The 14,898-nt window shown below is 39.0% G+C and overlaps 1 protein-coding gene across 1 annotated transcript in view; it reads right to left on the reverse strand.

Annotated features, from left to right (window-relative positions):
• The window catches only part of Tmem236 (transmembrane protein 236), a 69,404-nt gene that overhangs the window by 20,819 nt on the left and 33,687 nt on the right, over window positions 1-14,898 (reverse strand). The window contains exons 2-3 of the mRNA XM_004662350.2: window positions 8,794-8,866; window positions 5,646-5,787 (exon numbers count right to left, since the gene is read on the reverse strand). Of these exons, the coding sequence (XP_004662407.1) occupies window positions 5,646-5,787; window positions 8,794-8,866 (215 nt within the window). The remainder of the gene's footprint in view (window positions 1-5,645; window positions 5,788-8,793; window positions 8,867-14,898) is intronic.

The raw sequence follows: 14,898 nt of genomic DNA on the forward strand, positions 1-14,898 counted from the left end.
AGATTTATTTTGGCTTACAGGCTCATGGGGAAAGCTCCATGATGGCAGAGAAAATGATGGCATGAGCAGAGGGTGGACATCACCCCCAGGCCCACATAAGGTAGACAATAGCAATAGGAAACTGTGCCAAAGACCAGCAAGGGGGCACTGGCCATAATACCCATAAGCCTGTCCCCAACAATACACTGCCTCCTGGAGGCGTTAATTCCCAAATCTCTATCAGCTGGGAACCTGCCATGCAGAACAGCTAAGTTTATGGGGAACACCTGAATCAAACCATCACCAGGGGAAAGGCTTGGAGACAACTGGTCACCTGGTCACATTGCCTCCATAGTTGGGAACAATGAAGGCTGGTGCTTAGCTTGCTTTCTGCCTTTTATTCAATGTAGGGCTCCAGCTTATGGAATGGTGTCACCCATGGTTAGGGTGGGGCTTTCCAATGCAACTAATTTGGAGACTCTCTCATAGGCCCAGAAATTTGTCATCTAGGTGATTCTAGATCCAATGAAGTTGATGGTCAAGATTAACCACCACAGGCCCCATATACTCTTACATGTGTAATATGTGTATGAGGTAGGTTACAAACATTATTTAAATAAGTCCTGGAAGTAGGAGTATTGTTATGTTTACATGGGATGTGAGGAATAATGATGGAAGCAGGGAAAGGAATTAAACAGTGATCATCATTAGGGTTCAGACAGTAAAATGCCAGGAGATTTAATACACATGAAATAATGCCTTCATAAACTGTGGTACTATGGTAGTTTAAATACCACCCAATACATTCAGGAGTTTTATTAAAGCTTCTTAGATTTCCAGCCAACTGGCTGGAGGAGGTGTCACTGGGTGGATCTTAGGGCCCAGCCCTAAGGTGTGGTGATGGATTTAAAGTTCCAGTCTAAAGGTATATAAAGTGTTTCATGGAATTCATGAAGTGTGCTATGTGGTGTAACTTTAGTTTTATGGCTGTGGCTTTTTCTCTCTATGCTTGGACCTGTGAAAGCAGGCCAACTTCTTCTGCCATTATAGAACTTTCCCTGGATTTTCAACAAATATCCCCTCATCCATAATTGTACCTGGTTTTGAAGTTCATCTCAGTGACTGAGACTGCTTACTACAGGTACTGAAACCATAAAGGAGGCCCGATGAGGCCCATAGGTCAGTATCCTACCCATGTCTAAAGCATGGGAAATACAGCATATTTGTGTGACAGTGACCACAGGATGAACAGTCTTGGAGCAGAGACTCCAGTAGGCCTGGTACACGGCAACCCATCCAAGTGTCTGTCCTGCAGAGTGACAACCAGGTTGAGCAGGGGTGCTGGCACCGTCAACTGAGAGCAAAGGAGATGTGGTTTGGAAACAAGAGCAAGAACAAGGTGATGACTCAAAGCTAAGCAGGAGTGGTAGTTAGTCATTTGTCTGAACCAACAAATAAAGACACAGGAGAGGTAACATGAGTGTGACTTTAAAGTCGGAGCAAAACAAAGTTGGTAGAAGAGCTGGATGAAGTACAGCGTGGTGGGGTACTTAGGGCAAGGTTCTGGTGGAAATGTTATAGCATGCTCAATTGTACTCACAGGCCAGTAAGAGCAGGAGATCACAGGTCTGGGGAGAAGGCTCCATGGCTAAAAGTGCCTGTTCTACAAGCCTGCCAAGTGGAGCACAGATCCCGGCACCCACATAAAGGTCACAGGACTCACAGTGGGGCAAACACCTATAAACCTAATGCTCCTAAAGGAATAGGAAGCAGAGTCAGGAGAATCTTGAGGCTCACAGGCTGGCTAATCTGGCACAGGAAGCAGCAAAACAATAAAAGAGACTTTGTATCAGTTTAGGATTAAGATAGCGGGAAAAGGCCAACTCCCCGAGTTTTCCTGACTTCCACACACTTGACCGTGGTGCACACGTGCACACACACATATCATAATATTAATAATGAAGAGTGGGAGATACTGGGGCTGCATATTGTATTCTCATTTGTTTCTTCTCCTGGCTGTGGATGGATCTTAGGCACCATGTATACCTATGAAATGATGCCAGAGCAGTCCATGTACCAGGCACTAGTCCCATGAACATTCAATCTACATAAAGTGGACACCCAGCATTGTGCCATCATGATCATTTGGTACTTCAGTATTTCTATTGGCAATAAAAAGTTAATATAAAGAATTCCTTCATTTAACATTTTTCACATCTACAATAACTTTTGTTTAAAAATTGGAAAAGAGGGCTGGAGAGAGAGAGAGCTCAGCAGTTAAAGGCGCTTGCTTGTGAAGCCTAATAGCTTGGGTTCAATTCCCCAGTACCCATGAAAAACCATATGCACAAAGTAGTGCACATGTTTACAGTGTCAGGAGGCCCTACTTCACCCATACACCCTTACATATTCTCTCTCTCTCTCTCTCTCTCTCTCTCTCTCTCTCTCTCTCTCTCTCTCTCTCCCTCTTTTTATTTCCTCTCCATTTCTGTTACTCAAATAAAGGAGAATACTTTTTAAAATTGGAAAAGTTTGTACAATGATCAAAAATTTTGTAGTTTTAAAATAAGGTGGTAAGGATGATGAAGAGTGCCAATAAACCCAAGTATTTTAGATTACCTAGGTCTATCCACTATAAAGTAAAAGGGAACAGGCTAACAACTATGCATGCTTTTCAAATTATCTGGACAGGGCACAGGCATACTCACTTTTCCCATGTTTTCTAAAGCAAGTCAGATTTTCTAAACTTTGTTCATCATCCATCCCCACCCAATTTCTTTGATTTTTAAGTATTGCCCAGAATGATTCCATATCTACAGCCTCCAGAGTTGTGTGCTTTGGGTTTTGTTCTTGATTGAGCCAGTGTCTCATACAGCCCAGGTTGGTCTCAAACTCACTATATAGACTGCTGATCCTCTTGCCTCTGCCTCCAAGTACTGCACTACAGGTACTGCACCACCATGTGCAGCTGAGAATTATATATTAAGATATTCATATTGCTGGGCATAGTGGTGCACACCTTTAATCCCAGCACTGAGGAGGCAGAGGTAGGAGAACCACTGTGAGCTCAAGAGCCGCCTGTGACTACAGAGTAAGTTCCAGGCCAGACTGGGATAGAGTGAAACTCTACCTTGACACAAACAAAAAAAGATGTCTGTATTGTCAGGAGTGGGGATACATGCTTATAATCTGAGTAGTCATGTGGATGAGGCAAGAGGATTCTATATTCCAGGCATGTCTGGACTATACAGCAAAACTGTTTTTAAAAAAGTAAAGTAAGGAGCTGGGGAGATGGCTCAGTGGATAAATAGCTTGCCTAATAAGTATGAGTACCCAATTTTGGAGCCTCTGTACTTATGTAAAAATGTTTCTGGCAGGCATTTGTAATTTCAGCAACAACTACTGGCAAGAAAAGAGGTGAAGATAAGAGAACCCGGTGGAAGTGGGGACTTACTTAGCCTGGTGAGCAATATGAGGCCCTCCCTCAAAGGCAGTGGAAAGTGAAAACCGAGACCCAAGGTACTCTGACCTCCACATGTGTGCTGTGACGCTGGTGTGCTTGCCTTCACTCACACACAGAACACACAGACATGCACACTTATCATACACATATTTAAAGTGTTATTTATTGGATTGATTTGGTTTGGATGGTTTAATTTTTTGAGGTAGAGTCTTCTCTAGCCCAGGCTGACCTGGAATTCACAATGTAGTTTCAGGGTGGCCTCGAACTCATGGCGATCCTCCTACGTCTGCCTCCTGAGTGCTGGGATTAAAGGCGTGCACCACCACGCCTGGCATAAAATGTTATTAATCAGAAAACTTATTAAAACTATATACTGCTGAACAGTTACTTATGGCACTCTAGAGTCTTATTTCTTTGAAGTCCTTTCAATTTCATTTTTGGAGACAAGGGAACTCTCCTTTAAAAATCCAACTCATGGGCTGGAGAGATGGCTTAGTGGTTAAGCACTTGCCTATGAAGCCTAAGGACCCCGGTTTGAGGCTCGGTTCCCCAGGTCCCACGTTAGCCAGATGCACAAGGGGGCGCACGCGTCTGGAGTTCGTTTGCAGAGGCTGGAAGCCCTGGCGCGCCCATTCTCTCTCTCTCCCTCTATCTGTCTTTCTCTCTGTGTCTGTTGCTCTCAAATAAATAAATAAAATTTTAAAAAAATCCAACTCATCCCCAACAATAAGGTGCCAGTACTTCTCAAAAATATATACATGAATTTTTTTAAAGAATTTTTCAATTGGACAAAAGCATTGCAGTAACAACACCAAAAAAAAAAAAAAAAAAAAAAGAAAGAAAGAAAAAAAAAAATACCAGGGCCATCCAAAACAGATCTACAGCCTCAAGAAACCTAAACATGGTATAAAAAATTCCCTAACCTCTTCAGTTTAAAACAAATATACTTGACTAGGACAGCAGATGTAATTTGGTAGAGCTTTTCTCTTGGCAAGTTATCCATGACTGACATCTACTTGTCACCTGTAAAGATGTTGACTATAACAGGGTGCCACCTCCTGCCCAAGGACACAGTATACTATGAGAGGTTCCTGGTGGCCTCCAGCTCATGGCTCCTCTCAACTCGAAGAGCAATAGTGACTTGAAGGATGGTGGTTTGTGACTCATAACTGATTGACTCCTTCTAGTCATTATCTTCTCACTCAGAAGCATTCTGTAACTTGTCACATTACTATATCCACATCCCATGTGGTAGTGGTCTTCCAGGCCCTGCCCATTTCAAATGCACAGCATGGCACAAGTCATACCTAATTGCAGCATACATAAAATTAAATGAAAGTTGAAAGAATTTATGACTGAGCAAAGAAAGTATCTAATTAACAAAATACTTCTTTACAAAGATAACCTTTGGTTGAGCTCAACTCCAAAATGTGGCATCATGACTGGTTAGTTCAGCCCCTATTTGGAATCTATAAAAGACCCCAACACGGGTCACAGGGTAGGCTTTACCCCTTCTTGCCTCCCTCTTGGCAGGAGTTCTTGATACTTCCTCTTCTTTCCTTCTCTTAATCTAATAGTCTCTCTAAACCTTAAAAAAGTTAACCTATATATAATTTCAACTCATCACTTTGCAAAAATGTGACATATCTGGGTTTTATTATTGTAACCTTTGGATTTTATATTTCATAATTAAAAATGTAATTCTCTAAAACAAAAGGAAAATGATGATGTTAATGAAACAAAACTCCTTCTTGTTTGTTTGTTTGTCTATGACAGGGTCTAGCTAGGTGACCCAACCTGGCTTTAAATTCCTGATCCTCTTACCTCAGTCTCCAGAGTGCTAATATTACAGGTAACACAAAAGCAAGCTCAAAATTTTTTATCCTTCTAAACTTAAAGATGCAAGAGAATTTCCAGAAAAATACATATAAAAAACAATTTATTGTTAGGATAAGCATAAGGTACTACTATTAAATATTTGATATCTTGTGAATTTATCTGTACTTCAATAATACAAATGAGAAATAATAACTGACTATCTAACTAAACTTAAATACAGTTCTGTTTAGTTACCTTTGACTTCTCTCAGCAATGCCAGCCCTACGAAAAGCTACCACTGAGCCTGTCATTAAGTAACTGAATAACAGAAAGGCAAAAGATAAATCAAAAAGTTTTTAAAATTCATACTTAAAAGAATACTTACTCTTTTGACTTCCTCTCAGAGGATATATCCTGAGTTTTTCAATAATATCAACCAAAATCAAACATAACAAGACCAGAGATACTGGCAGGTCAGGTAAGGAATCGGGTAATGAATCAATAGAGTCATTCCTGTTCTTTTGAACCTGTTTTTAGAAAAAAACATTTAAGTATATCAAATGATTTTGCTTTCTTTATTCAAAGTCCTTTCAATAGTCTTCAAACACTGCTAAATTAGTTACCAATTCATTTCTGAAAATTTCAAAGCTTGTTTTTTACCTTCTTAGATTTTAAACTCCACAAAGTTTTGAAACATTTATAAATATGTAATGAAGATTCACATAAGTGTAACAGTTTTTAACTAATGTTAAAGTCTCATAAATGAAAATACATGTAAAAACAGAACAGTTGGCTATGATATAGCTCGGTTGGTACAACACTTGCCTAACATACATGTGCCCTTGGATTGGAACCTTATCCCTGACGTGTGTGTGTGTGTGTGTGTGTGTTCCCAATACCAGTGATGCAAGCAATTCTTCCCAACACTACTGTGAAGCAGAGTTTCTACAAATCTTGCCTCAATGAGCTAGGAGGCAAATATTGCTACACAGACCTCCCAACAAGGTAGAGCCCAGGAAAACCCAGCTAAGCTTTCTTTTTCATCTGACTAAGGTATCTACAAAGAAAAAAAGAAAGAAAAAAGTCCTGTAGTGGGCATCAAATTAACAGTGAGATACTTAGAGACAAAGACACAGACAAAAATGAATCATAAGCATTTATAGAACTGCCACCAAATATCTCACCTAGCGAGTCTAGAAAATGAGCTGAAAGTATGAAAAAGAAAGGACTACATATTATTCACACTACATGATTGTATATGGAGAAATTTCCCCAAATTGGTCAATTCTTTTTCAGACTAATAACAAAGAGCTATTAAATAAGATTTTAAAAAAATCAAACTACTGAATGCAATCTAAATTAGCATGTAAAGTAAAAAACATATTCAAAACTGATGGTGGAAATAAAAAAGGGGGCAAGAAACTCCAGAAGAAAAAGAGGGTAAGTAACTTGCCCTTCCGCTTTATTGAGATCTTATAAATAAAGCTAAAGAAATTAACACAGTGTTGGTGGGTTAGCACAGGAATAGAAATCAAGGCCAAGGGACAAAACAGAAGGCACGGCGACAGTTGTGTGTGCATATCTAGCCTATAACAAAGGGAGAAGCCAGGGCAGGACAGATGTTTTACGACACGCTGCCCAGCCTGTCAGATGATATTGGAAAAAGAACTTCCTCCTCCCTGTGTGTTATATGTGAAATTGAATTTGAGCTGAATTTTGAATCTAAAGGAAGAAGAAAACGAACACAGTTCCCAATGCATGATATTAAAAATATCTTCAAGACTTTGAAATTCCAATTCACAAGTCTCAACTACGAGTCCAAAAGTGTTACCCATAATGGAAAGAAATGGACAAATTGGAAGTCTTTAAGCAGAAGACAACAAAAGGTACTAGTAAAGGGGCTAGAGAGATGGTTTAGTGGTTAAGGTGTTTGCCTGCAAAACCAAAGGCCCCAGATTGGATTTCCCAGGACCCACATAAGCCAGATGCACAAGGGGGTGCATGTGTCTGGAGCTTGTTTGCCATAGCTGGAGGCCCTGCCCTGCCCATTCTCCCTCTCTCTCTCTCTCTCTAATAAATAAATAAAAATAAAATCATGTGTATTTGTACAGAAGTATTCATCTTGCTAGCAACATTAGCCCAAACTAGAAACAACTAAAATTCAACAACAAAACTAAAGGCTGGAGAGATGGCTTAGCAGTTAAGATGCTTGTCTGAGAAGGCTAAGGGCCCAGGTTCAGATTCTCCAATACCCACACAAGCCAGATGCATTCTCTCCTCCCTCTCTCTCTCTCTCTCTCTCTCTCTCTCTCTCTCTCTCTCTCTCTCTTTATATATACATATACATACATACATACATATAGATAGATAGATAGATAGATAGATAGATAGATAGATATGCATATATATCTATATATATATAGAGAGAGATGCATATATATCTGCCTCTTTCTCCTTCTCCCCACCCTCTCTAATAAATAAATAAAATATTTTTCAAAAAGAATAAAACTAAAAGGGATGGGGATGTCACTCAGTTATAGAATGTTTGCCTAGCATGTGTGAAGAGCTGGGATCAATCCCCACAGTCCCATACAATATATCTTCCAAACTGAAATACTCTATAACAATTAAAATGAATGAACTACATCTGTATACAAAAATGTGAATGGCCCTCACATTATTCTTTTGAATCAAAGAAACTATAAGTTATATAGTCATATTTATATATATAGTTTGATTTCCCCTTAAAAATTTAAAAATCAGTGAGCCATTCTGTGATCAAAGCCATGGTCCAAGGAGAGGAAAGTTACTGTGAAGAACTTGGGTGTGGAGCTGCCGCTTGAGCAGCGTTTGCACGGGATCTACCCTGTGATGCTCCATTGATGTTGTGCATTTATGCATTGTGCACTTTCCGGTTCATGTGCTACACTTGGGTGAGTTGCCTTAGAAAAGAGTCAAAAGGTGCTAAAAAAGAAAAAAAACCAGACATACCATCAACATATAAAGGTGATGTTCCTTTGGGGTTGTGAGTTGAAGCTTTAGAATTTCTTGAACCCTGCAGAAACTTTCTTGGATAATATTTTCATAGTCAGTAATTTTTGTCTACTGTATTCTTGTCATGTGAAGGCCCACTGATGTCCTTTGGTAGCCATATATCATTGAAACATAACATTATTTTGAAATAGATAGCATGTGTAAAGTAGTCATCAAGGGTAACTTATCAGAAATAATTGTGGGAGAATATTGATTTTGAAATTCTTTACTTTTTTGGTTGAAATAATGTCTCTGTATCATCTACCATATACAAAAGTAACATATATTTTAAGTTAATGCACTTTTTCTCAAAATCACAGAGGTAATGATATTACTACCATGTATATGAATATATACACATACAAATATATTGCAATTTGGAAGAAAATTGGATTAAACTTTGGGAATATTCTCTCTCTCCCTTTCTCTCTCTTTAGTTTCAATACCAGAAAATATTTTAAGTATCAAAATTTGCTGCAAAAGAAGACAGAATTCCATACCTCAGTCACTGCTATAGAAAAGCTGAAGCTGGGAAGTGTGGTGAGCACCACACACATCATCAGAACAGGTCTCCTAGCAAAGGAGAAAAAATAAGCAACAGCAATAACATACAAGGTCAACAGTTCCTGTTACATTTTGCTAATTTTGTAGTTCCTGTTTCATTCATCTATAGTTTTTCTAAGAAGCTCACTGCTTCCCTATTTCCATTTCCCAAATGTTTGAGTATGGCAAAGAGGAATATGCAAGACATAGAATTATCTTCTCCAGTAGAAGGGTGAGAGATTTCCAAATAATGAAAATAAACAGGAAATCATGGACTACTAAATTATCAAAGTACAAGTCAGATGACATTCAATATTTCTGTCATTCATTACTTAGAATCCGACTTGAAGTCAGTCAGACTCTAATGGCCAACAGGAAACAAAAGATAGAAGAACAGTGTGGTGGTTTGATTCAGGTGTCCCCCATAAACTTAGGTGTTCTGAATGCTAGCTCCCCAGCTGATGGATATTTGGGAATTAACGTCTCCTGGAGGGAGTGTATTGTTGGGGGAGGGCTTATGGGCTTTATAGCCAGTTTCCCCATGCCAGTGTTTGGCACACCCTCCTGTTGCTATGGTCCACCTTATGTTGGCCAGGGGGTGATGTCCACCCTCTGCTCATGCCATTATTTTCCCCTGCCATCGTGAAGCTTCCCCTCGAGCCTGTAAGCCAAAATAAATCTCTTTTTCCCAGAAGCAGCTCTTTGTTGGGTGATTTCTACCAGCAATGTGAACCAGACTGCAACAAACAGCAAGAGTTTGTCAAGCTATAGTCTATCCTATGTTGTAAAGTTGATTTTCAAAATATATATTTGAGGACAATAAACTATTAAAACTTACAGATCCATTAAGGTAAAAACATTTGGACATCTTTACTTCAAGCAAGAAAAAAAATCACACATAGATAAAAGTTACATGAGCTTTTTAAACTTATTCTTATAATGCAAATTTCTGAATCCTTGCATGATGAATAAGATGGTAATTAGAATATGAACTGAATATACTACCACATCTTACAACATGGAGCATTTAAAGGGATATTTAGCTTTATCAGTTTATGGGAGAACAAAATACAGTGTTTTTCAACAAAATATTTATCTCTCATTCCTTAATTAAAACCATATTGTATTAATTACATTTATATATAAAGTATTTCCTTTTTCAATATTTTTAACTTTTTATTTATTTATTTGAGAGAGCAAGAGAGACAGAGAGAAAAGATGGGCATGCCAGGGTATATAAAGTATTTCTAAGTACAATAAGTATTGAAAGTTTTCTTGACTAAAAAGTGAGGTGTATAGGAAATTGAAGCAGCAGCAGAGAAGTAGAAGAGATCCAGAGCATCCAGAGCCTGCACAGGCCGGCAAAAGCGGCCCTGGCAGCTCTGCCAACCACGGTGGAGGCAGGGCACCAGAAAGCCACCAGACTCGGCTCCAGCCACAGGAAAAGCCAGGTGTGGGAGCTTCCACTCACACCGGCGCTCTCTGCAACTCAGGAAACATGAAGGGAGAGTAGCAGTGAGCAACGGAGGAGCAGACCGCGAGGTAGAAGCACACGTGGAACAGCGAGAGATCCAGAGAAGCTGTGGCTCCCTCCCCTCCCCCACTGCCTGAGCCCAGCTCCAGCGAACACAGCAGCGGTCCCGCGAACGAGCCATGCCAACTTGGGCCGACAGCAGGACCCAAGCAGGAGCAGAGTCCAGTAGCAACATCAGCAGCTCCGGCACCAGTAACAGAGGCCCCAACAGCAGCAGACCCAGGAGTGGCAGCAGTGGCAGTGGACCCAGCAACAGCAGCTTCAGCAGGAGCAGTGGCTCCAGAGTGGCAGCTGCAGCAGCAGCAGAGGCAGCAGTGGCCCAGCAGTAGCAGCTTCAGCTGCTGACAGACCCAGCAGAGGCAGCTTTAGCAGCAGCAGTTCCAGCAGCAGGGGTGCTGATCTGCAGTGCCACAGTTGCCAGCCTCAGTTTGCCCTGCAGGAAAAGCCAGTGCCCAGCTCCAGAAATCAGAACAGCAGGCCGACGACCCAGGCAGCAACTTCACTGAGACCAAAATCATCCAAGGTAACTGGGATTGTGCCAGGGAAGGGTCTCACTTGGTCACAAGCTGACTTGGATCCCTCAACAGACCAGAAATATTAACCTCTATGTTGATAGAGGATCTGGTTGTTATAATAACTACTCTGGCATACATACTTGGGGCTGCTTTTGATTGAATGGGTACAGTGTTTAGTTAACTTTTAGGATCAACCTGTATTTTATTCCACTCGGCCTACTTGAATACTCCCATAGCAGGGAAACTCAACCCCTAAGAACATCTTTGTAGATACTCTGAGGGTATTAAGAGCCACACATAACACCTTAAGATCCTACCCAGAAAATACATAACATTAAATCAATTGATACAGCTAAGAATACTCAGCTAGCTAGAAAATCCAAGCATTAACTTAATCCAAAATGCAAAAATATATACATTATAACACAAGAAACACTAAAAATCAAGATGATATAAATCCACCTAAAAGTATTAATGCACCAGAATTGACCTCCAGTGAGAACGAGTTAGAGGAAATGCCTGAGAAAGATTTCAAAAGAATGATTGTAAATATGTTCAGAGAAGTCAGAGAACAAATCAAAGGAGTCAAAGAGGAACTTAAAGAGGAAATCAAAGGAATCAAAGAAGATGCAGGACACCAATTTCATGAAATAAAGAAGGCAATACAAGACATAAACAAGGAAATAGAAATAATAAAGAAAAACCAGTCAGAATTGCTAGCAATGAAGAACACAGTTAATGAAATAAAAAGCTCTGTAGAAAATCTCATCAGTAGAAAGGATGAAGGAGAGGACAGAATATCCAAGATAGAAGACCAGGTGGCAGATCTAATACAGTCCAACAACAAGAAAGACAAAGTTATAGAAAAGTATGAGTGGGAATTTCAAGATATTTGGGACACTATGAAAATATCAAATATAAGAATTCAGGGCATAGTAGAAGGAGAAGAATTCCACTCCAAAGGCATAGTAGGCATCTTCAACAAAATCATAGAAGAAAATTTCCCCCAAATTGGGAAAGAGGTGCCAATGCAGATACAGGAAGCCTTTAGAACCCCAGCCAGATAAAACCTAGAAAGAACCTCTCCTCACCATATTATAATCAAACGTCCAAACACACACACCAAACAAAAAATATTGAAAGCAGTTAGAGAGAAAAATCAAGTTACCTACAAAAGCAAGCCCATCAGGATTACAGCAGATTATTCAACAAAACCTTTTAAAGCCAGAAGGGCATGGAGTGATATATTCCAAGTTCTGAAAGATAATAACTGTCAACCAAGGTTACTTTATCCTGCGAAGTTATCCATTCAAACTGATGGAGAAATAAGGACATTCCATGACAAAAGCAAATTAAAGGAGTATTTGAAGACAAAAACCAGCTCTACAGAAAATACTTGATAGAATCCTTCATGCTGAAGAAAAGGAAAAGCACACATATAAGGAACCTAGAAATAACAAGCAATACTCAAATACTAGTTAACACAAAAGAGCACAGGTAGAACCGGAACCACACAAAAAAAAAAAAAAAAAGGCAAACATAAATACACACCTTTCAATAATATCTCTTAATATCAACGGCCTCAATGCCCCCCAAAAAAGACATAGTTTTGCAGAATGGGTTAAAAAGCAGGGTCCTACAATTTGTTGTCTCCAAGAAACTCACCTTTCTACAAAGGATAGACATTATCTTAGGGTGAAAGGTTGGAATACAGTGTTTCAAGCAAATGGGCCTAGAAAACAAGCAGGAGTTGCTATCCTAATATCTGACAAGGTAGACTTTAGTCCAACGTTAGTCAAGAAAGATAAGGAAGGTCACTTTATATTGATTAAGGGCACACTCCAACAGGAGGACATTACAATCCTAAACATATATGCACCTAACATGGGGGCTCCCAAATTCATCAAACAAACACTATTAGAACTAAGGTCACAGATAACACCAAACACAGTGGTGGTGGGTGACTTTAACACCCCACTCTCATCAATTGACAGGTCATCCCGGGAAAGAATAAACAGAGAGGCATCTGGACTAAATGAGGTCATAGAAGGAATGGACTTAACAGATATATACAGGACATTTCATCCAAAGGCTGCAGAATATACATTCTTTTCAGCAGCACATGGAACATTCTCTAAAATAGACCATATATTAGGACACAAGGCAAATCTTCACAAATTCAGGAAAATTGAAATAATTCCTTGCATTCTATCTGACCACAATAGAATTAAACTACAAATCAGTAGCAAGAAAGGCTATAGAGCATACACAAAATCATGGAAACTAAACAATACACTACTAAATGATGAATGGGTCAATGAAGAAATCAAGAAGGAAATAAAACGAGTTATAGAGTGAAATGATAATGAGAATATAACATATCAAAATCTCTGGGACAAAATGAAGGCAATTCTAAGAGGAAAATTTATAGCCTTAAGTGTCTATATTAAGATATTAGAAAGGTCACAAGTAAATGACCTAATGCTTCACCTTAAAGCCTTGGAAAAAGAAGAACAAGGCAAACCAAAAACCAGTAGGCGGGAAGAAATAATAAAGATTAGGGCAGAAATTAATGAAATAGAAACAAAAATATAATCCAAAGAATTAATGAAACAAAGAGTTGGTTCTTTGAAAAGATAAACAAGATTGATTAACCCTTAGCAAATCTGACCCAAAGAAAGAGAGAAGAGACACAAATTAATAAAATCAGAGATGAAAAAGGTAACATCACAACATATTCCAGAGAAATTCAAAAGATCATAGGGACATACTATAAAAGCATATACTCCACAAAGTATGAAAATCTGAAAGAAATGGATGATTTCCTTGATTTATATGACCTACCTAAATTAAATCAAAATGAGATTAATCACTTAAATAGGCCTATAACAAACATGGAGATCCGAACAGTTATCAATACTCTCCCAACTAACAAAAGCCCAGGCCCAGATGGATTCACTGCTGAATTTTACCAGACCTTTAAGGAATAGCTAACACCAATGCTTCTTAAGCTTTTCCAGGAAACAGAAAAAGAAGGAATTCTACCAAACTCCTTCTATGAGGCCAGCATCACCCTGATACCAAAACCAGGCAAAGATAGAACAAAAAAAGAAAATTACAGACCAATCTCCCTCATGAACATAGATGCAAAAATTCTCAACAAAATATTGGCAAACAGAATACAAAAGTATATCAGAAAGATCATTCACCCTGACCAAGTAGGCTTTATCCCAGAGATGCAGGGATGGTTCAATATACGCAAATCTATAAATGTAATACATTACATAAACGGGTTGAAGGACAAAAATCACATGATCATCTCATTGGACGCAGAGAAAGCATTTGACAAAATCCAACATCCCTTCATGATAAAAGTCCTACAGAGGCTGGGAATAGAAGGAACATGTCTCAATATAATAAAAGCTATTTATGACAAGCCTACAGCCAACATATTACTAACTGGGGAAAAACTGGAAGCTTTCCCACTAAAATCAGGAAGGAGACAAGGGTGTCCACTGTCCCCATTTTTATTTAATATAGTTTTGGAAGTCTTAGCCATAGCAATAAGGCAAGAGACACACATAAAAGGGATACAAATTGGAAAGGAAGAAATCAAGTTATCATTATTTGCAGATGACATGATTCTATACATAAAGGACCCTAAAAACTCTACTAGCAAACTGTTAGAGCTGATCAAAACCTACAGCCATGTAGCAGGACACAACATAAATACACAGAAATCAGTAGCCTTCATATATGCTAACAACAAACACACAGAGGATGAAATCAGAGAATCGCTCCCATTCACAATTGCATCAAAAATAAATAAATAAAGTACCTTAGAATAAACCTAACCAAGGAAGTAAACAATCTCTACAATGAGAACTTTAAAACACTCAAGCGAGAAATTCCAGAAGACACTAGAAAGTGGAGAAACATCCCCTGTTCCTGGATTGGAAAAATCAATATTGTGAAAATGGCAATCTTACCAAAAGCAATCTACACATTTAATG

This window comes from Jaculus jaculus, chromosome 15 (assembly GCF_020740685.1).
Source record: "Jaculus jaculus isolate mJacJac1 chromosome 15, mJacJac1.mat.Y.cur, whole genome shotgun sequence".
Lineage (NCBI taxonomy): Eukaryota > Metazoa > Chordata > Mammalia > Rodentia > Dipodidae > Jaculus > Jaculus jaculus.